We start from the raw sequence: 25,020 nt of genomic DNA, 5'->3' as shown, positions 1-25,020 counted from the left end.
GCTATTTCAAAATATTTTAAATTATTCAAAATATTATTTTAAATTAAAGGTTGAAGTCTGTAAATCAAAATAGCAATTTTCTCTGACCTCTAAAACTCTATAAAAAGTTTTAATTTCAATTTATAAAATAGGATTATATATATGCATATCTATCTATCTATATATATATATATATATATATATCTACAGTATATAGTCTGCAATTAAATGTTATTTTTGTACCTGACACTGAAATGTATAATTTTATTTTTTAAATTTTTAATGTATCACTTACTAAAGAAAATACTATTTATTTACCTGTTTACAGGGGGTACAGTCCAACAGGCATGAAAATTGAAGTGCAACTGAATATGCTGAATATAGGCTTTATTTCAGGCAGGGATTGTTTGCATGATGTTTCTGTTATTTCAAGACACATGGAGGTAAAAAGGCACTTTTCTACAAACACTGCAATTTGTAAATCATAATGGGAAAAAACCATTATGCAATATCCCTCATACTCCACTCATTTGATCATTCTGCACAGTGCACAGCCTCCTCACCATATCTGATTAATCAGTCCATCAGTCATCTCATAACATCTGTGTCTGCGGAGATCTTCATCTATAGTGCACTGGGCTGTGGTGAGCCAGATTTTCCTGGTAGACACATTGCGCAAAAAAATAAATAAATAACAACAAAAAAAACCTGCCAACTAGCATGAGTTGCAATGCTTTTCTAGACTGGTTTATGCTGGTTAATGTTGGTGTGGTGCTGTCATAACCTGAGAGAACTCTGACCCCTGGTGGTGATCTAGACCTTAAGCTTGGGAAACATTTCTGAATCAAACCAAATAATCCTGTATCTTCAGACTGTTTCAGGTAGTCTACATGCCTTACAGCATCAGTGGTCTCTGATGAGCAACTATTTTCATGACTGCTCAGTGTGAAATGCTGTCACTGCAACTGAAATGGTGCTGTGTCGGGGTCTGTGCAACCCTCTCTGAAAACCCTCAACCCACGTTTCCACTAACTTGAGAGGTGAACAATGACATAACTGAGTATGTTACTACACAACCTGCCCACAAACAAGCATTGATTTAATGGACAAATTAAAAAGAGAGACGAAATTGCTGTTATAGGCTGCTCTTGAACAACATACTTACATTAGGCATATTTATATAACATGCACAGATTTATGTAACATGCATCCAGACATCAAGGTCTGCTGGATTTCTAATGAAAGCCAATATGAATTCTTGTTACCTGAGAAGGTCTGGTTTTTTGCCTCACTAGGAGACAACAGAGGATTGAAATATTGAGCCAAAGGTCTTAGGGTACATTTGGGACAACATAAGCATTTTCGCCGGTTGAGTTTCGCATACAGACAACAAAACGACCCCCGTTAATACAGATCTGTGACAGTGACTAAAAACGCTGTATTATTCATGCCAGGCCAGTAGGTGGCGATGACACTTTATATTTATATATATATATACATGTGCATAAATCTCAATTTCAAAAAATTTGTGGTCCAGGGCCACATATGGCCACAACTTTCTGAGAAGACGCCATATTTTTACATGAATGAAAACAAGATGTTGATAGTGTGTACGATGGTATAACCCAGACCAAGTAGCTCTCAACTCACAACGTCCAAAACTGTTTTATGGTGTTTATGTCTATTGAAAGTTTTCAGCATGTTGTTAAATTACAGTACAATCAGGGTTGCCAGGTTTTCACAACAAAACCTGCCCAATTGCTACTCAAAACTAGCCCAGTTGCGTTTCGAGGGCGGTCCCCCATTAAAAATCACATTCCGGAGGGTAAAATACACATTTTTTGGCGGGATTCCCTGTTAAACGTCGCATTTGTTATTGGGGTCACTTCAACCCGCGGACATGAAAAACAACCAGCGGCAACAGTGTTAAAGTGTGATGATAACCCCGTTTAGCACTGGTCTTTCACGCCTTAGATCTGAAAAAGACTCCAGAAATGAGCGTGTAAAACTGTGGAAAAGGGGTGTAGAGGGTGGGAAGAGGGGAGAAAACAACCAATTAAACACAGACCTACAACACACTTATTATACAGACAAATGAATATTAAAATATCTTTAAAATAGCAACAATAATGGCAGTCACTTTTTGTTTACTCTTCTTTGAATTTTTGGTCTATATATCATTGTTTGCGGTGATTAACGCATATACCTCACTATTCAACCAAGTTGGTTCAACTTATCTTTTAGAACCAGAAGAACGAAATTGCTCCAAAAAAATGAAAGAAAAATAACCACTTTTCCCTTAATATTAGACATAATGAGTGCTATTGTTGTTTTCACTGATGTGCAACCTGTTCATATATATTAACATCTAAAAAAACGTGTTTAGGGTTTCATGGCACTTTAAAGTAGCCAATTTCCGCGGGAAAAACGCAGACTTGGCAACACTGAGTGCAATCCCATTGAAGACGCACCGTGCAGCCTCGTTTTCATTCCTGTCAAATATTAAATACAGCGCTACCCTGACTGAGATCCATTCATATGCATTATGATATCTCTAACGCATTTATGAGATACTCATTGTTAAAACTGATGAAGTTTAACTTGGTAAAATGCACAAGAGCGACTCCTATGCTTGACCTCACTGCCCCAACAAACATGGCGACGGTCACTTGACACGCTAGAGTTCCGTTTCTATAGCAACACTGCAACTCCCGCGATAACAGCCACCGCGAGACTGACTGCGGCGCCCTATTTCCTTTCCTCGCTGTAAGTGCGAGGGCTCCGGCAGAAATCAAGTCATCAACCGTCACAAACTTTAGTCACAAACAGCGTTTAACTTTCATTCGTAGGCAAGCAACACACCCAGCGGTTCATAAATTAGGCCCGGGTGTGGTTTCTGAAGCGCCTCGGCGTGTTTTAGGCGTTTGTTTGAGGCGTAAACAGTGTAAAACAGGAGTTGTGGGTGGGTTTGACGGTTATGGCAGCACCGCGACCCATTAAAGGGATTCTGAAGAACAAATCCAGTATAAAAGCCCGACCAGAAGAGCCAGTCCAGGACATCCCAGAACAAGGAGCCCCTTTCAGCTCTGAAGACGACCCACAGTGAGTAACTAGTCTTTAAAACAGGCGAAATCTGCCCGACAGGGCGTCCGTAGCACCTGTCAATCAAACTCTGACATGATGTTGACAGCGACCTGAACTAGTACACTTAACCAGTCCTCTAGCTCGAGTTTAACTGGTTTGCTCCAGTTAGATTACTGGGTTAGTAGCCTGGGCTACTAATAGGTTAGCCACTGACCTGTCATGTCAAGTCCAACCTCTTCTTTACTAACCAGCTGTATTACAATCAGTCTTTGAGCCTGTTATTTGCATGCACAGCTCAATGGTGTATTTGAAATATGGATTCACATGTAGCAAAAGTGTTGTTTTTTCATTAGCAAACGTATAAATTATGTAACAACATTGATGTTTTAACGTTAAAAACTCTTTAAAACGTTTTATTAAGTGCATTGTTATATACAGACATTTCAGTTAAATATGAATAGGGCATTCAGACGTTTGGACATTTCTTAAAATCAATTCCTGTATATTAAATTAGGAATAAATGTGATTTCATTAACTGGGCTAAGCAATAACTGGGCGAATCGCTTTAAAACTTCCAAGAGCGTGTGATTTATTTCACCCCAAAATAAAGGAAGAAAAATAAATATTTGCTTACATTTTTAAAAGGAATTTTAGAAAATTCAGCTTTGCATTGTTGCATTCATTTTCGTTAGTTACTTTTAAGCCAAAATTCTGGTTAAAGTTCTTGTTTTTATTACTGCTATATATATTTATATAATATTAGTGCTGTCAAACGATTAATCGCATCCAAAATAAGTTTGTGTTTACATAATATGCGTGTGTGTGCTGTGTACATTTATTATGTATATTTAAATACACACACATGCATGTATTTCAGAAAAATGTTTTGTTTATATATTAAATAGATTTATATAAAATAAAAATTATATTAATATAAATATATACATGTAAATATTTTCAATATACTGTATGTGTGTGTATTTATATATACATAATAAATAAACAGAGTGAACGCATATATTAAGTAAACAAAAACTTATTTTGGATGCGATTAATTGTTTGACAGCACTTAAAGCTTTTTTATTTCAGCAACATTTTAAAAATTTTAAATTACCTTAAAATAACAAAATTAAAAACTGAAATAAAGAAATAAAATTATATATATATATATATATATATATATATATATATATATATATATATATGTATATATGTGTGTAATCAATTATATTTTTATTGTAGTTATAAAAATATATTAATGGATCATATTTAATAATATATTTTAAAAACAATAAATGTAAAAACAGGAAAAATGTACATAAAATTTAGCTAGAACTTGAACTAAAATGAAAACACAAATATACAAATAAAAAAACAGATTCAAAATAATGTAAAAAGTGTAGAAATGATACTAAAATAACACTGGATTTAAAAATAGGCTTATTGTTATGCATACTATTTTCTTTCTTTCTTTTGGCTTTGGGGTGAAACGACATTCAATTCAATTCAATTCAGATAGCTTTATTGGCATGACAAAAACATACATTTTGTACTGCCAAAGCATTAAAACAACATAGAAAATGAATTCCAAAATCCCAATGAATGACATTCCCAGCATTGCTATCTTTAAAGGATTTCTTTGGTAATTAAAGAAAATCTAAAAATATTAACCATGTTCATGGTAAGTTGGTTAAGTCGAACCAAAACATGTCAACACAAAGGTGGAATAACAGCACTTGTCCTGTCAGTCTGGCTATCATGTAAAATTAGAAGAGTGATTTTGTGCCTGAAGGGTGGATCGTGTATAAATTGATATCATTCATTTTGACATTTACTCGTCCAGAGACACTCTCAGGAGTCTTGGATGTGTCTCTCTCTGCTGATGCACTTTCTCTCCTGGAGGTCAGAGAAGTTGTCTCATGTCAAAGATGCGACCGAAATAATACCGATCCCATTTCCTTGTTAACTGAGCCTTCTGGCTTCTATCGATACTCAGCACATGTATTGATTTATGCTTTTAGGTCGACCAAATTTTGATGTTGAGAAACATTGATAAAGGAAGTCCTAAACCTCCTGGTTCTGGAGAGCTTGTGTTGTCAGTATGGCTCGTGTCGATGTATGTAGGTGTGCTTTTTGGCTTGCCGGCTTCCTCTGCCTCCTATTCCTCTCTCGCCAGAAGACATTGTTCTTGAATCCAGCTCTCCCACTCTTAGGAAAATAGGACACACTGTAAGAATGGCACTTATTACTGAATTCCTGTCCTATGAGACAGCTGAGCTGACTACATTGATGCTAAATTAAAAAATGTATTCAATGATGACCTAACTACTCGATAACGGGTGTATTGTTCAATGTAGCATTATTATACTATATCTCTTGTCCCCCAACAAAAAGATTGATGTCAAAGTGTTTATTTAAAATGTATAATCAAAATATAATAATCTAATAATGGTAATAGAATAATAACAGAAATGTTGAAAAGAGGCAGTAAACTAATGTAGATGAAGAATAGGATCTGTTGTCAAAATAAAAGTTGTGACTTCTGACTCATTGGCCAAACAGGAAAACTCGGCCGATGCCGACAATTAAAAAATGTCACATTTTGTTCAATATATTGGCCTTGACAATATATTGGATAACCAATAATCATCATCACTTTTACTCGGATCTACAGGGACTACTGTTAGTTTCCAAAATATGCCACTTTTTTTGTCATCTGAAATAAACTGGATTATATAAATTGCTTTGGAATAGAAGTTGCAATACAAGTTGTTCATTTAGAAAAGTTTTTCATTTCTTTTTCTTTTTTTTATACCGTTAAATTTAAATGATTTGCTGCAGAGTGAGAGAAACAAATGCAAATGTAGGGGACTATGAAATAAAACGTAATTTTGAAGGAAAAAAAATATATAATTTCTTTTTTTTTTCTTTTTTTTCAAAATAATTTTTTTCTGTTTAAATTTTTCTGGATTGCGGTAATAAAAATAATCAAAAAGCATGGCAAATTCATTATTAATTTATTAAAACTTTAACAAAAATAATTTTTTTAAGGCCCAATAAAATACGTTTACTTTTTTCCCTCAAATTAAGTTTTATTTTTTACCAAATTGTTTTCTGTTATTTTTCTGGATTCCATGTAAATGGCTTAATTAAACCTTAATAATGAAAAGCATCTCTAATTAATTGATTTTATAAATATAAAATATTATTATTATTATTATTATTTTATTTTAATTTTTTTTAAATACTGTGTGTATTTACATTTTTCTGGTAAATGAATTCTGGTAAATAATTTTTCTGGTAAATATTCCTTAAATAATGTTTTAATGATACTTTTATTATTTTATTATTACTAGTAGTACTATCATTACATTAAGTAATATATTTCTGTCACAAGATCTTCAAATTAAACTGAACTTTGCTGTAAAGACCTTTTAAGTATCTGTTGGCATATGATATGACCAGTGGCGGCTGCTGGTCTTTCAAAGAGGGGAAGCTCATTTTCGGCCTACATCATAAAAATTGTCCATTTATTTATACGTAAATTCTGCCCTACGTTCCTTTTCAAGAAAATGCTCTGTGACCCTGTCGTACCAACTAGGCGTCTTTTCCAGTGACGCTAGCCTAGCCTACTGTATGAATGAATGAATGAACAAACAATCTAAAAAAAAAAAAAAAAGATATTAAACTCGACGGAGGGAATGTGAGAATTAGGTTAAACTGAAACAAGGAATGTGGTGTATAATAGGGTTGTCACAATACCATAAAAATATCTTATACCAGCTTAATTTATAATTCAATTCTACAAAATGAATCAAAATTTTATAAATAAATAGATGTAAGTGAAAACAGACAATATTATTCTCTGAATACTTAATTAATGTGAATGAATGACTGGCTATTGTTATCCATGAAATGATCTAAACAAAACTCATCTTAGCACTGCACAGAAGCTGCATGAAGTGACATTTAGATGTGGCATTTATTCATTTAGACTGTATTTATAATTGCATAAATAATGTTATGAGATTAATGTTTTAAATACTAAATTCTGAATATAGAAATATGTTGGAAAATAATGTAATATGCCTACTTTTAGACGGGAAACTTAAAAACGGCCAGCAGGTGGCAGAAGTTCGTGACTGAATCACTGAGTCATTCAAATGATTCTTTCAAAATGGCTGAATCCTTCAGGAGCGAATCAAATGATTGTTTTTATGAATGGCTCAAAGAATCAGTGATTCTCCCAAGACAACGCGGATTTGGATTCGAACAAACGAAACAAAAACAGCGCTCTTGCTCGTGTTGTATTGCAAGTGTCAGGAGCATTTTTTGCTCGCATATCTTCAAATTTCCGAGTTAGCAGCATGTATATTAAAACATAACATTATAAATGAATTAAAAATATATATAATGATTGATAAGAACCAAACAGAGTGCAAAGCAGCTATGGGACTGAGCTCCAATAGCTTCAGCGTCAGCGACTTTTTATAGTACAAAACCGCTGTCAATCAAAAGGAGATGCAGACCGTCCAATCATCACGCAGAAGCCCGGAGTCCAGGCCAGCCCACTCCTCCATTCACCCCCAGAGACGCTGAGCGTCCGTGGGCGGGACATAATCACAGCATTTATCCAATGACCGTCTAGTTTCGAGGCACTGAAAAAAACTGTTCAAAGCAGCCCCATTGAAGTCAATGGACGCTCGACTTCAACGGAGAAATACACTGACACTACGGGAGTGTATGAGAAGGAAATCGAGTCAGCCGACCTGCTTACAGCTGATTCTGAACGAACTCGTCTTCGAGATGAACGTGTTCTAACGCATTTTTAGTCAATAAAATGTTAACACAATAGTACATATTTGACAATTAATATTTTGACATTATAGGGGAAGCCGAGCTTCCCTTGCAGTCTTAAAGAAATCCCCACTGGATATGACGATAGTTTTTCTCAAAAGAAACGGTAAAATGCTCATAAATTGACTCTCAGATCATGTACTCGTGAGGCATAGAGGCTGAAAACACTGCGAGCATCACATGCTCTTCAGTGTGTGTGTGTAGTAAACAAAACCGCGCGTCTGTGTCATTCATTCACACAGAGACATGCACAACATGCAGGATTCATATTTAAATATTCACAGACAGACACTAGTCCATATTGTTTTTTTTGTTTGTTTTTTTAAGTGTGCTAACTTTCTTTTGATTAATTCATCCAAAATCCATGACATTCCATGTTATACAGTAAATTCCGTTTTTATAACTTGATTCCGTCTGCGTTTTCCGCATCGCGATAATCATAGGGCCCTATTATAGTGTTTATAATGTATGTAAATGTTTGTTTTATATTCACAGCTTTACAGTATTAAACAGAAAGGCAACAGAATCAATGATGTAAATGTCATCAAATGATGCAAACACAAATTCTGCTGTAAAGCAGCTCCAACAGGACAAAATTGCTATTATTATTAGTTCATAGCATATTTATAGTCAGATGAGACTTATTTTCCAGAAAATGCTGTAAACTATTGGTTCTTCAATTCTTCAATTTAGCAATTTCTTAGAAATGTTTGTTCGAACTCTATAAAAACACTTGGTATGTATAATAAACTAAAAGAATAAAGAATAAATAAACTAGAGAAACTGTGAATGGTGTTTGTTCATGCAAAATCCCCTCCACAATGCTGGAGTGTGGGTGGTTGCCAGGGCATTTGTTAAGGTGTTCTAAGTGCTTCTGGTGCGCTATGTGGTTGCTAGGGCATTTTGTTCACTGGCAAATCCCCAAGTCTCTGATATTTTGGTCTCAGATATGGCACGGGTCCCTCCTTCAGTGCGAGTTTATGAGATTTTTCAGTTTCATCATGCAACAGGCAAAATTGTAAGTAAACAGAACAAACAGTGTGTTGTGAGTTACAAATCAAAATTAAATCATTTAGTACGCATACTCTGATCAAAATTTTTACAGATAATACCAATTGCTGAATTCAGGTGACTGTTATTTAAGATAATCCCTGCTCAGTCACTGTTAACTCAATCCGATTAATCTGATGCGATCATCATACGCATTTTGGCAGTAAAGCCGGTTCTGTGAACAGTAGTAAATCTCCATCACATGTTTTCAGATGGAGCAGCATTTACTACACAGAGCTGTAGTTCACTGACAAGCTACGCAAAACCATGTTCATAATCACAGACAGATTTAATTGCACGATTATGAAATCATAGAAATAGTTTGCGATAATGACAGCTGTTCGTGTAGCTTCTCCATGAACTACGGCTCTGTAGTAAATAATGCTCCATCTGAAAGCATGTGAAAATACCACATTTAATAACATGTTTTTACTCCAAACTCACTTCATAACGTCAGTCGATTTTCAAATAATCCTTCTGTGAGATGATGTGGCTTCTTACGTAGAATAAGGCACGCAACATATTTCATAGTATTCTAAGCAGTGATAAAGGCTGTGTCGATTAGCATTTCATTATTATGTACTTTATTATAATGAAAATTCTAATAAGAAGAACTCAGATAAACCATATATTGGAGTTGTGTGTTTATTAGTCATGCTGAATCATTGAAAGCAGTTAAATCTTCTGTTTATTCAGCTACCGTTATAGGGATTTCCTGGGTTTCTTCTGCAGGGCGTATTAGGAGTTTCAACTCCAGAGCGCCCTCTGGACTTCGGATGAAATGATGCGCATGACTATTGCCTGATCGCGATTTCATTTCGATTTATTGTGCAGCCCTAGTGTAATGAAAACAAAGTAGGCTTAAACGAAATATCATAAATAGGGCTATGAAGAAATACAAAGGCTTAAATTTGCAATTAAACAGAATTAGCAACAAGTGTTATTTGGCACTTAATATATTTTAATAATGCATTAGAAAAATTATTGAAATGAAAATATAATTTATTACAAAACCTCAAGTATTTTAACTACTGAATCGGTTCACTGTCATTGAACATTTTGGGTTATATGTTTTATAATGGATTTATGTGACAGACAGAATTAATTAGGATCACATTTTTGGAAAAATAAAAAAAATAAAATATTGACTTAAGTGACTGCGTTTTACTCTATACTTACTTCTCCACTGTATATTTCCCAACTTTATCCTGTATGAATATGAGGGCATTATTTTCCTAACAATATGTTTTGTTTCTCAAACACCTGCAGTTGCAGGAGAGCCATGTTACTTTGGCAACTTTTTTGTTACTTGGAGGATATCCTGTACCAGCTTGTAGATCTTATTTTTGCCTAGACTGTTGTTTTTCCAGGACTTTTTCCCGTGGTGATAAAACTGTTTGATTTATAAGCTTTCACAGCATTCAGGTCTGCAAACCGCAGACAAGTTCCTTATATTGTATTGTGCTTGCTCTACTAAGTCGCTACAGGCTGCTTGCTCATGTACTGTATTTCTAACTTATGATCCGTAGAGAAAAACCTTGACCTCTACTACATGCAACATTGCACCGTATGCTCCCATGTGATACAGGATAAACCGCTGCCAAACATGAATGAAACTAATCTCTTGATTATTTAGCGAGGGCACATGAACATCCATTCTGAAGAGATTAGCATTGCTCGATTGGTCCTCGGCCCTGCTTTGTTCATCTTTCTGTCTGTAAATCTTGCACTGATTGCATCCAAGACCTCTGTAAAAGAGACCTAAAATAATCCTATTGTCAAAACAACAGTTCTTTGAAATGCTATAGTTAAAAATGGCCATTTTAATTCAGGTTTGAGTGGATTTCCACACTGGCTTTGTAGCGCAGCACCTCATCCAAACGCTGGTTGTGTAACTGTTCTTCTTCCATGTGGATTGGCACATTTGACTGCTGCTGCAGGAGCATTAGTGATCTAGTCTACTGCGTTCATGTCACTAAATGCACTCGCAGGGTTTTCATCAGGAATGGATTTGGACTACGAAAGTCATTGTTTTAGTTACGGTTCTGCAGCATGTAGAGTTTAACCTGCTTGAGGTGTTGTAAAGTGGCACAGTCATTGCGTTGAGAGGTTGTTTTATGCAGCTGCTAAGACCAAAATCGATTGATTGAGGTCATACTTTAGCTTTGCTCTAACACTTTGACTTAATGATGGTCCATACAGTCAAATACGAAGATCTCGCCGCGCTGTCTGTGCATTAGATGCGCATCCTTGAATGGGCCATTAAGAAATGCATCACTTTTGGAAGCAATTTGGTGCCAAGAGTGTTAATTATTAAAGCGTTTATTAAAATGAATTATTTGTTTTCATGTTAACTTTAGTTTAAATTTGAGTAACTTTATGTGCCATTGTTATTAGTTTTTGATTTTTATTTAAACATCTCTAGGGATGTAACGATTCACTCAACTCACGATTCGATTTTCTCACGATTTTTTAACAAAATGAGATTGAAGACATTATACAGTAAATGAGAAGATGTCCTTTTATTAGGCTATTGCTGCACGTTTCTTTGTAAAATTGAAATATAACAAAACTAAATTGAAATTTTAAAACAAACCCCAAATCAAATAATCAAGTTACACAAATAAAATAATCTCTTCATATAAACAAACTAAGGCTTTGTCTGTGCTCTTTCCACTTAAAATGAGAGGCAACCACTGCATTTTAATCATCATCCAAACAAAGATGCAGCGTACATACAGCATGAGCAGTTTTTAATCTAAATTAGACTATAATGTCGAAATTTGAAGTGAAAACAGAATGGTCTGACTTTAGTTTTGTAGAACTATATATAAAACATATCAGAATGAAACAGCAGACGAGCTGAATGAGACACAGGTTCACTCTCTGACAGCAGGTGACACTTATGAACAGCAATGATACTGTGTTTCCTGGGTTACCGCTGTAAACAAAGCAGAGCTGTGCTTATGAACAGAGAAATACATTCATATAAACTCCTACTCCAATTGTATCGCGATTTGTTTGGCATCTCAATCGATTTGAATCGTCACATATTTGAATCAGTTTTCAACCGGCTCGCGGTTAATCGTTACATCTGTAAACATTTCTGTTTAGCTCTTATTCTTCATTTTTTTTAAATTTTTTTTTAAATTTTGGTACTTTATTTTATTTCAGCAAGTTATTTCATTTAAGTTTTTTTTTTTTTAAGTTCAAGTTGTTCATCTAATATTTGTATTTTATTTAAATTATATTTTCAAAAAAATCATTTAAAGTTTTGGTTAAGTGTAACAACTTGTGAAAAAATGTGAAATGTGAAAAATTTTATTGATTTATTCAATTAAAAATGAATTTGACATTTGAAATTGATTCCATTTACTTCTAATTCCTGATCATACAGTCAACAGATTATCAGTACTTGATATTCTATAGGGAAAAAAAAAACAAAAAAAAAATTATATATATATTAAATGATCCTGCCTCTAAGACAACTTTTCTCAAATAAAACCATCCCACTCTGACCCTTCACGCTGGTACTGGCCACATAATTTGCATTACAAAACTGCCCTAGGTAGGTTTAGCGCTGTAATATAACTATAGCGTTCAATGCATTGGGAAACATTTACTTAAGACATGAAAGAAGGCCTTGTCTGCCAGTCTTATCATTTATGTCACTAAAGGCTCAGTATATTTGGCAATGTATGCCACTTGGTGCTATTTTTTGTGTCCGCTGTTTCCAAGGTACTTCTTAAAGTTTCAAAGTGGGGCAGAGTCCTTCGTTTAAAGTAGCAGATCTCAGTGGGAATATTTGCATCAGGGTTAATAACTAATCTATAATTGTATGTTAAGCTTTGTGTTTCTGCCTGTTCTTATAGGAAGAAGTCACAGAAATGGGATGAAATGAACATTTTGGCCACATATCACCCGGCAGACAAGGACTATGGGCTGATGAAGATAGACGAGCCCAGCACGCCATACCACAGGTAAGCAGCACACAAAATTTGACATTAATGCTGTTTAGACTATCTGTATAAATATATCAATTGTAATGCGGTTGTGCAACTGTGTGGATTCAGGAGTGAAGCTGCCACCACTGTATTAAATCTTATAAGAAAATAATGTGCTTAAATGAACAAAACATTAATTTAGGAAAATAAAATAAACAATAAATTACTTAATTTAGGTAGGGACGCACTGATATGGATAAGCTGTAGATTACACTGCGTACATTTACACTACAGTTTGAAGACCAGTAATTGTTAAAGATCTGATCTCTTGCTGAGGCTCTGTGGATTGTGAATACGTGTAGTTCAAAGCTTTGCTCTACTCTCTGGATATGTTACTGCCCTGTCTGCAAAATACAAGAGCAGCACTGAGGGTGCAACTCAATATGACAGGGCAAATTTGCGGAAAAGGTCATGCTGTCTTTCTCCCTTCGGGCTATTGGCCAAAAATCTCCTGTCCCTCTTAGGATGGTCGGCGATGACGAGGATGAGGGGGCGCTCAGTGATTCGGACGGGAACACAGTCCTACCAGGAGATGACCTCGCTAAGAAGTAAGTGATGCATGATTGCTGTCTCTGATATGGATGGAAGGGTGGTGGAGGGATTGTCAAAATGTTTTAGGTTCCAAAATTTGTGTGACACCCCACCTATATTCCATCCATATCACACAATCTCACAGCAAATTACTTTCTTAATAATAACAAAACACTTGCTTTCACTATTTTGTTTATTTTATTGTTTTTGACCAGAACCATAACACATCTTTTGGACACTCCCTCATTGGCGCCCTGTCTTATTCAAGTTGTTCGGGCTGCAGTGTGTCAGAATAGTTCCAAGCATGCAACTTTAGGATTGGTATTCAGTCTTTATGCAAATGCAAATTTGATCTTCATGTAAAAATTAAAAAAAAAAAATTAAATTATAAAATTACAAAACTGTACTGGGGTTGGAAAAGGACCCAAGTTTGCATTCTAAGTGCACTAGTACTTTTGGAAAAAGGTGGCAAGATGGTAGTAGTGGTGAATATTTATCATTTGTATGAAACCGCATATAGTAGAAATGCTTTTTGTAATTTTATTATGGGTTTTCATAGTTTAAGATCAAAAGTCTGTGTTTGGGCGAAGGGTAAAACCAGAAAAATCTATGCATTAAAAGGTGATTTAAAAATGTAAAAAAAATAAAAATACATCATAATAATAATAATAAAATAAATAAATAAAGGCATGAAAAAACAACTTCTAAAATCATTTTAATTTGAAAAAAAAAAAAAAAGTCAACAAAATGTTGAGTCATTTAATCAAAACCAAATTCTGGGACATAAAAGACCAGTGCCTTTAACTGAAGAAACACGCATCACTTTTTTATTATTATTGTAAAACCCCGTTCACACCAAGAATGGTAGCTATAAAGAAAACTATATTAGCGTCCACACCAGCGAACGATATTGTCTGTTTATTCTAAGCGCACGCTCGCTTTAAATTCTTCAGCTCGTTATAGCACGATGGATTCTGATTGGCTGTCAATGTTTGTATCGTTCATCAGCTGGAGAAAAATCGTTCTGAAAGTGATTCCAGCGATATCGTTTCTCTGTGCCTTTATCGTTATAGCTGTGGTGTGGACTCTGCTATTCTTTAATACTGAGAACGATTTTTAGAACTATATGTTTATCATTATCTTTATAGTTAGCGTTCTTGGTGTGAACGGGGCTTAATACTGATAATTGGACAACTGGTTTGTACTTTCAAAGAGCTGAAATGTATCCCATTTTCTTTCTTTTTTTGTGTTGAAAGACTGCAATACTGGTGCTCTTTCTTCTATTTATATTACACTGGATGAAACTGAGTCTAATGTGCACAGAGCCCTCTTTTCTGAAAAAAGGAAATGTTGCTTACACCAAGATTAGGCTGCTTGCACTCTGGATAAAGCTTTGACGGAGCATTTGATGGGTAAAAATGCACAATATCCACTGAAAGCTGTAAAAAGAGTCAATTTGAAAATCAAGCAGAAATACAGCGAAATCGATTTTTAAAAGCAATGTTTGGTAACATGATAGATCACAACTGTCACAAACCTTCCTGCCATGTTCTTGTGACGTCAGTCAAGTCTGCCTTGACATCAGTGGATTCACAGTGATGGAGTGCTTTTAAGTAACCTATGTAAGGAAAGCTCATTAAGATACAACAGCTGTGAGAACAGAGTATTTCTATTATATTCTCTATTTTTGGTTTCCACAACCAGAAGTCCGAACAGATGTCACGTCACAGCCTAGAGGCGACTCAATGGTCACAGCAACTCAAGCAGAGCTACTAACCGCTCTCACAGAAGTGTCTGCCCAGCGTCTTCTGTCTGACTGCTTCTGTTTGGAGTTCGACTCAAACGCGCTGCTTTCCTGGCATTTCAGTTGCTATGTTTCATTTTTAAAAAACGCTGAATGGAAACGCCAAGATGCGCACAAAAAAACTTATGGGCACATTTGAGTAGGATGAACTTTTTCGATGGAAACACATTTACCAAATAAATTCCTCCATGCGCATTGAAAAAGTCATGTGACTTTGCACTATGAGATGGGATAACTTGACTAGCAGCGTTCACAGAATCTGTTTAAATCGAATCTTTGGATGGAAACATAGCTAATGTTTCCAAAAAAGCCGCCATGTGCTTCTGATATACAGAGAAACATGTCGGCACAGAGTCCTGCACGCAGAACCGCTAAAATTCACGTAAAGGGTGTCCCTTCGGAAGTTGCAAGCGGTGGATTTGCCGCTTGGTTTCCACTTTCTCTCGTAGTTTTGTGCAATCGAGGTGGTGTTTGCAACTCGATCATGGGGCAGACGTTGCCATATTTGCAAAAATTAGATTTTACTATAAACTAAATAAACAAAACATAACAGAAATTTTGTATACAGTTGAAGTTAAAAGTTTGCAATTATTTCACCAAAATAAGAGGGATTATACAAAATGCATGTTATTGTTTATTTAGTACTGACCTGAATAAGATATTTCACATAAAAGATGTTTACATATAGTCCACAAGAGAAAATAATAGTTGAGTTATAAAGATGACGCCGTTCAAAAGTTTACACCCCCTTGATTCTTAATACCCTGAATGATCCACAGCTGTTTTTTGTTGTTGTTTAGTGATAGTTGTTCATGAGTCCATTGTTTGTCCTGAACAGTTAAACTGCCTGCTGTTCTTCGGAAAAATCCTTCAAGTCCCACAAATTCTTTGATTTTCCTGCATTTTTGTGTATTTGAACCCTTTCCAACAATGACTGTATGATTTTGAGATCCATCTTTTCACACTGAGGACAACTGAGGGACTCGTATGCAACTATCACAGAAGGTTCAAACGCTCACTGATGCTCCAGAAGGAAAAACCATGCATTAAGAGCCGGGGGGTGAAAACCTTTTGAATTTGAAGATCAGGGTGACTTTAACTTATTTTGTCTTCTGTGAATCATGCAAGTATCTTCTGCAGCTTCTGAAGGGCAGTACTAAATGGGGAAAAAAAAAAATATAATATTTAGGCAAAGTAAGAAAAATGTACACGGCTTAATTCTGTTCAAAAGTCCCCAATCAAAATTAATGCATTCTGATATTGCCATACTCCATTAAAAAGTAACTTAGTTACTTAGTAACTTAACTGCATTACTTAGTTACGTTTGATGGGAAGTAATGCATTAGGTTATTGTGCTGGGCTTGCTTAACAAAAAACCCAAAGTCAGTGAATAAATGGGAAAACAAAGTAACTTGCATTACGTATTTGAAAAAAAGTAACTCCGATGTTTTTGTTGTAATGTTACTTGAAAAAAAGTAATCTGATTACGTAACTCGCGTTACTTGTAATGCTTATCCTCAACACCGTATTGAAGCTTGTGTTATGACATAAATGCAAAAACAAGTGTGCTTTGATGTCACTGATCTCTCACTGTTTGCTGTAGAATTTTTATTATTAGGTGACCTATTCATTTAAAACAACGCAGCGACTATTTGATTTTATGTAAGAATTCTCACCGGAATGTTTATAGATTTTCTTGCCCGGAGAGAAAGGCACTTAAACTCTTAGAATGAATAGAAAAGGTCCATTTTAATGCAGGATTTGGATGTTTAAATCTAGATCCGTGTCTTTAAAAGCTCTGAGATGGATGTCAGTGAGTGGTTTGTCTGCTGCAGGCCTGTAACTCAATCTGAAGCTGATGTTAGCGGCCAGGAAGAGCATCCCGACCCTCCTAGTAATACATCTGCTCTGCTTTAGCCCCGCTCGCCTTAACTTTCTTTCTCCGTCTGTATTTCTGCTGTCTCTTTTGTCATCGTCCTCCTCCTACTGTGTCGTTCTTTCACCATTCTATCTTGTTTCCCTTAGGCACATGCATTTTATGCTCTCCTACCCAGCATTCACTGGGGCCAGTGTGTGTGTGTCCGATTACTCCTGAGCGATCTGGTCACATTAACAGTGAAAATACTACAAAGACCACCAGGTTTAATGAAAAACTTCCTTAATAAGCTGCACTGAGTTGTTTTATTAAGCAATGAGAAGGACATCTGAGACAAATTGGTTCGTTTCTACTTATAATAAGTCGATATGGATACAGTATGATGTGCATCAAATGATTTTGGTCAGAGATAAACGGATGTTTTGGGCAATTACATGTTTATTGGTTTTTCACTTCATGGCAAAGAAGGAAAGGTTTTTAGCATTAGTGCAACAGCAATGCACATTAGGTGTGTAATTGAAGCTTTTATCATTACTGTGCTGCCACAGGAAATGATGGGAAATTAAGCTTTGTTGCACAGGCCTGTGGCTTCATAAAGCAACAGAAAATGCAAACAAATGATGATATATTATGTAATATAATAATATACTTTTAATCATTAGTTTTTTCTGTTTATTGTGTTTTATTTATATCATTTAGTTTAACTTGATGCACTAAAATAACTAAAACCAACATTAAAATAAAAATTAAAAACTATAAAGACATGTAAAAAAAAAAGTGACAAAACCCAACAAAAATTAAATTAAATATTACATTAAAAAATTAATAAAACAAATTAAAATTAAAGCAGAAAATTTAAAAAGAAAAACTAGTGCTGTCAAACGATTAATCCAAATTAAGTTTTTTATTTATTTATTTATTTATTTATATATATGTGTATGTATATATGTGTGTGTACTGTGTATATTTATTTATGTATATATAAATACACATGCATGCATATATTTCAGAAAAATTGTATGTTTATATATTAATTATATAAATTATATGAATATAAATGTATACATGTAAATACACGTGCATATTTTCAAAATATATTCTGTGTATATTTATACATAAATATACACAGTACACAAACATACACGTGTGTGTATATGTATGTATGTATGTATATGTATGTATGTATGTATGTATATATATATATATATATATATATATATATATATATATATATATATATATATATATATATATATATATATATATATATATATATATATATATATATATATATATAAATAAATAAATAAATAAAACTTTTGTTTTGGATGCGGTTAATCGCGTTTAATCGTTTGACAGCACTAATAAAAACAAAAAATTATAATATCTTGATGCTAAATACAAATATATCTGAATGAAAATGAAAAACCCCAAACTCTTTTTGACATCTGTCTGTCTCAGGCTGGCGGAAGCGGCAGCGGCGGAAGGCACAGGATCTCGCTTCATGGAGGAGCCTGAGGAGGAGAGCAGTGAGGAAGAGGAGGAGGAGTTGAGTCCGGAGGAGCAAGGTGAGACACGTGTCTCTGTCTTTCCTGACCTCAGTTTCACCTCTGGTTCCTTTCACACTGATTGCACATTTTGCACAGCTCACCGCACTGTCAGCCAGCGGCTCAAACACACACTGCTCCGCAACCCTTTCTTTTGTCTTTTGTTTTCTTGTCTTCATATATGAGTTTGGTTCCAAAATGCTATAAATCCATTTTGATTAGAGTAAAAATGTGTTTTCTTTACCAAGAAAGTGGTAAGATGAAAACCACTATTTTCTGTTTCAAACTTTCACATAGCATCTTTAGGTTATAATAACATTACAAATTCAAATCCAGATTTCGATTTTCAAAGATTTATTATAAAAACTCATTTTTTTCCCCAAAATGCAATAAATCCATGACGTTTTTTTTTGTTGTTTTTTTAAATGCAATAAATCCATTGAATCAATATAAAAGTTATTTTTCATATTGAAACTTGAAAATACACAAAGTAAGTTGATCCACGTGTGACAGCCTCTGAACTTGGTCAATACTAATCTTATATACAGGCACTGGACTAAAAATACATTCAGTCAGTCATTGCTCCCAAAATTAATTCAACAGGTTCTCTTGTTAATGCTTTAAATTAATTACAACAATAAATGGAAATTTCATCATGAACATGAACATGAACAACAATATCACATTAGACAAAGCAACCTCGGCGTCCAATCACAGGCCTTCCGCTCCTTCAGTTCTCTCCAGCGCTGGAAAGCTGATCCGATATTTACACGGGTCCTTACTTCTTGCTTTATCGTTGCGCAGACGTTTTCCTCTTTTGTTTTTTATCCGCCATCTCTATCTTTCTGTCGCTCGGCTCGGCTGTTCACTGAATGCTGAGATTACTCCCTTTAAGAAAGTGCTCTAATCTCAGCTCCTTACCTGTATAAAAGACACCTGGGGGCCAGAAATCTTGCTGATTGATAGGGGAGCAAATACTTGTTTGACTCATTAAAAGGCAAATCAATTTAGAACTTTTTTTTTTCTGGATTTTTTTTTTTGTTGTTATTCTCTCACTGTTCAAATAAACCTACCATTAAAATTATAGACTGATCATTTCTTTGTCAGTGCGTAAATGTACAAAATCAGCAGGGGATCAAATATATTTATGTATGTATATGTGAGATATAAACCTCCGGCTGTGTGTTGAAGGAGAAGAGTGAATCAGTGGATTCTCGTGTTTAGAGCTGTATGTGCTTTGTCTTCCCTCAGTCAGAAAGAAGCAGTTTCAGATGATGAGGAAGATGCATTATAATGAAGGTATGAACATTAAACTAGCTCGGCAACTCATCGCCAGTGAGCTGGAAGAGGAGGAAGACGAGGACGAAGAGATGAAGGATGACACAGAGACCGAGGACATCACCGTCGACCCCCCACAAGATGGTAAATGAACAGTAGTTTAATCAGCCGTATGTGATTAACTCTGCTGACCTGCATTGTTCTGTACATGTAGGTTAATGGTTTGTTGAAACTTTCTCATGCTCTGAGTCAACTATGATGCATCGATTGCAAGTTGTGTGAAGATTTCTTTCACTTTGTTGGAAGAAGAGTCTTCAAGCACGGTCTGTTGACTACTAGAGGTCTCTTGAGATGCTGGAAGAGTTTCCAGATGCTCTCTTAAGATCAGTTTAGGACAAAATACTTCAAAATAGAGCAGAAACTTAGATAAGTCGAGCATTGCTATTGCTATTGCTCATTGTCAGGGTTAGTGATTTGAATAAACGCTTAACCCAACATATTAACCCTGGAGAGATTGACATATGAAATGATAGTAAAAAAATTTTTTCTATTTTCAGTCGAACTGTTTATTGAATCTTCAGACAAAATATGTTAAATGTAATTTTTTTTTATGTATCATATTTGATGAATAGTAGGCTTTTATGGCTAATTTATTGATCACAAAGGATCAAGTTTATTTTTCATTGCATTTATGATCTTGGAATCATTTCAATTAATTGAATAATAATAATCATTTTATTTTATTTTCATAAAGGAAGATTCTAGTTCTGTTTTTAGGTGGTCAAATACAGAGTTTCAGTGCCAACAAAAGATTATACAAAATTCTAAATTCCAAATATGTAATCTAAATATGTTTATTAAATGTGTAATAAATGACACTCACAGACACACTACAATGTTTTTTTTTTTTTTTTTTTAATCAAATACCGTATTGACCCGAATATAAGATGATGTTTTTTTCTTGGAAATACATCTGAAAAAACACGGTGGTTTTATATTCAGGGTCTAGACTTTGACATGTCAATAATACACCCACAACAATAGGTGGCGCCAAACACACAAAACGAGTGTGCCATGAAATATGTAATGTTAATGTGTGTTTTAAAGATCGCGAGTGAAAACAAAAGAAAAAGAAAAGCTTACAGCAGCACGAGTCGTGACTGTCATGTTATCCCGATGGGACCAAACTTACTCTGTAAGTGATTTTAAAACATAAGACAGTACCCAGATTTGAAGACTACAATAAGATTTCACTTTTACTGTTAATACAATTTTGGTAGGCTACTATGAGATGGACAGCCTAAATGTTATATAATTCAGATGGGCTACCTGTTATTTCAATGGTGTATCAAAAAGTGTATATTTGTCAATGTCATTGTTGGTACATTTTACCAGTATTTACCATACTTTCAAAACAAAAATTAATGCAATTAATTGTTTTACAGAGAGAGGAAAAAAAAAAAAAAAAAAAAAAGGTACATCTGGAAAAAGGGGGTGAGTAGAAGGGACTTAAAATAGTATTAAAATATTTACTAGACTTTTACTATATTATTAAAAAAATATGTAAAAGCATTACCAACTCCAAAGTGTTGAAAGCTAGTGTGTGTGTTTACAAAATATTTTTAAATATTGTTTTCTGTAAATATTCTAGGAAATATTGCTATTCTGGTGATATGTTTTGCCCTGCTTTTTCTTTAGCAATTGTAAATAAATAAAAATAAAATGTATATAAAAAATAAGAAATAAATTGTAAATAAATTAAAATAATAAAATTTAAAATAATAAATTTTAAAAATCTAAATATTTTTGATATAATGAAATACATTTAAAAAAAAAAAAAATAGATTTTAAAATTAATTTAAAAAATCTAAACAAAATTTATATAATGAAATCAATTTTAAATAAATAAAAATATAATACAATTTTTAAGAATAACAAAAATCTAAATGTTTTTGATATAATGAAATAAATTGTAACTTCTCCATCCATTACAGCTGATTCATTGGATTCCTAAGGATGTCAAGATCTGTCCATCAGCTCCTGCCTTGTCCCATGAGCGTCTGGAAGGCGCAGCATCGTCACTGGTTCAGCTCCAGGACTCCCCTGTACCCCGTGTTTCCACCGACACCGCAATGCCACGCATATCATCCCTCATTTGCCAAACGTTCACTTTCATCCCGCTAGAAACGAGACTGTTATCAAAGTGCTCCAGGCCTGGACTCCACCCTCTTCCTGTGGCGAGAGCGTGGGGGGCCAGCCATTCTGATTCCCCACTCGCTGGTATTGGGTTCAGTGCGATCTGAACAGCATGCTCTGGGAAAAGGGGACGGATGTGGTTTTGGGCTTTGACACACACCGCTCACATGAGCTCTACTGTATGCATGGCTTCTGAAAACCATGTTTAATTACATTGGCACTAATATTATCAGCCCTGTGTATGATTAACAGGCGAGTATTACAGAACTAGATAGAAAACTACTGATCAGTAGACTGAACCCTTTGGTTGTCTCTGTTGCTTTTCCGAAACTGCATAAGCTTTAATAGATGCTGAACAGTTCTGACGGTTTTTGACTTGGCATCCTTATTGAGCTTTGTTTGTTTTGATTGCCTTTTTTTTCCCTAAACACCAGTATAATGGGGTTATTTGTTTCTATGATTACTGAAGAATATAATTATCCTGTAGTACTAAATAAAAGAACAAAATAATAATTTTGATATATTGACCCAGCAATTTGTCGTCTGAAATCGCAGTTGTTATTCTGGTGTATTTATCAATTTATAGTCAGGAATACTCACACAATATATGTAGGTTGTTTTTAAAAAAAAAAAAAAAAAATGCTAAATGAGTGAATACCGCAAAACCTGACAAGAACTTGTCTAGGTCATATTTTGGCTTCAAAATCAAAAGGGAGTGTATATATATTCCCCCCCCCCCCCCATTACTGTAAAAAGTAATTCTCTGGAAATAAATGAATATTCAGGCTTGTTACAGTATGAAAAAAAAAACTCTAATATATTCTGATTAATGTACTGTAAAGAATATTATGACTCATTACCGAGATGCAAAAAAAACACCTCTCTTTACTGTAATATGAAAACTGAAACAAATAATACATCCAGATGCATTACATTAATTAGTAAATAAAAACAAATATTTTATAGAAACTCTATTCGCTTAATTTGTGTATAATTTTAATGAAATAACCAAATAATAAAAATGTTTTGTTCTTTTGATTTACTGAAAAATAAATAATAATAATAATAGTAACAATAATAAATAAGTTCTTGACAGGTTTTATGAAATTCACCCAAATATATGGACACAGTGTTTCTGCCTGAATGCATTGTAGACCCTTTTCTGGCGACTGTGTTTATTCTCCACATAAAGACGGTACAATCATTGGTGTGAGGTCTGTTTCTGAGATGTTCCCGTCGTTGTGAATGTGTTTTCACTCGGCCTGCTCTCGACTGAGTGATGCCAGGAAATGTGTCGAGTTCTTGCAGTCTTTCAAAAACAGTGCTGGACACATTGAACATAAAAGCACTTAGCCTGTTTCTTAATTGGTTAACTATTTTTAATGAGAAAGAGGAAAGGTCTGGAATAATCCTGCAGTGTCCCATCAGTCATCGACATGGATTGCGCTCATATTTGACTCACTGGCTTCTTATGATCAAGTCAAATATAGTTTAATCCTACATTCATACATTCTCAAGCACAAATGCTTTGATTTTATCATTATGTTGAACTTTCTTCTTTTTCTCTCTTCTTCACGCGTTTTGAGTAATTTGACAATTTCTGTGTCCATTGTATTCCTCCACAAGATTTTGTTTCATTCCCTAAATAGATGTGCATGTTCTTCAAATGAAAATGTGCATATTTGTCAGTCATTAAAATGTTGGTATGAACTTGTTCTTTTGAATTTGTTTTTAAGTAAAGCGAGCCACGTGCTCTTACGAAAAATACTGTGAGAATTACCCTGAAATTACTACAGTAAAACTGCCATTATATAATGTTAGTATCACACAAACAACTAACTATTTTCGCGTCCGCACCAACAACGGACGATATACCGTTCCGTTATCTGTCAGCCGTTTTAAATGCGCGCGCTTTTTAAAGTCAGGTGGATTCTGATTGGTTGTCAGTATTTTTGTTTAAAAATTCAAAAGCGATTCTAACGGTATGTGGAGGTTTCTTATTGTTGTCGTTGATATGAAGGCCGCTTTTAATAAACATCGTAATCGTCCGTTGGTTTGTATGCTAATTTACCTTTTTTGTTGTTGTATGGTCTTTAAACTGGCAGAGCCTCCAAAAGAAAAATTATTTTACAGTAAGTATGTTAGAAACAGTGCTTTTTTTTTTAAAGGTATTAACAAACTTTAGTGTTATCAGTAAATGTACAGTTTGAAACGCATATGAAACCGTGCAGGTCAGAAATCAACCACTAGATGGAAGTATTTCGCAAAGAAATCCAATGAATACATGCAACGAACACAAACTTGATCCATACAGTAAATTCGCAGGAAAGAAGGAACTTTTTTTTTTTTGAGCTTTAAAAACAAAAAAAAATACCTATAAGAATCACACAACGATATCTGCGTGGTCGATATGCACTTGAATAATTTTAAAAAGCGAAACTGCATCAGTCATTTAATTTTGAAAAGAAGTGGGAGTGAACCTTTTCCTCAAACGTGGAGAGCTTTGGTAGTTTCCCGAAACCAACTCCAGCGTATTTACTTAACGAATTATATTTAATACCGAGCCAATCTGACGCAATCTTTGATGCTGCATCGAAATACTGTACTATTTGGTGTAGAGTATCAAACAGGACTTGGAAGGAGGGGAAGTGAGGATTGGCCTGTTTCTGGCCGTGTCTCAAATCTCTCAGAGGGGCAAATGTTCACTTTTCCTGAGAGTTATTTATTGATTTCTCCTCCAGGGGGCGCTTGACGGCTCAAACAACCGATTCCACCATTCAGCCGCATTCAAATCTCAAGAGTATTTTTATCTAG

General features: G+C 34.7%; 1 protein-coding gene across 1 annotated transcript; it reads left to right on the top strand.

Annotated features, from left to right (window-relative positions):
• The first annotated feature begins 2,708 nt into the window (after positions 1–2,708).
• ppp1r2 (protein phosphatase 1, regulatory (inhibitor) subunit 2) lies at positions 2,709–23,920 on the top strand. Its single transcript, XM_058761136.1, has 6 exons — positions 2,709–3,081; positions 12,843–12,950; positions 13,439–13,522; positions 18,647–18,753; positions 19,984–20,154; positions 22,005–23,920. Exons 1-6 carry the CDS (start codon positions 2,957–2,959, stop codon positions 22,022–22,024), a joined length of 615 nt encoding a protein of 204 aa, XP_058617119.1. The 5' UTR covers positions 2,709–2,956; the 3' UTR covers positions 22,025–23,920.
• Positions 23,921–25,020: the final 1,100 nt, after the last annotated feature.

Source organism: Onychostoma macrolepis, chromosome 22 (genome assembly GCF_012432095.1).
Source record: "Onychostoma macrolepis isolate SWU-2019 chromosome 22, ASM1243209v1, whole genome shotgun sequence".
Taxonomy (NCBI): Eukaryota; Metazoa; Chordata; class Actinopteri; order Cypriniformes; family Cyprinidae; genus Onychostoma; species Onychostoma macrolepis.
The sequence above is the reverse complement of the archived record's forward strand: the minus strand, read 5'-3'. Positions and strand labels throughout refer to the sequence as shown.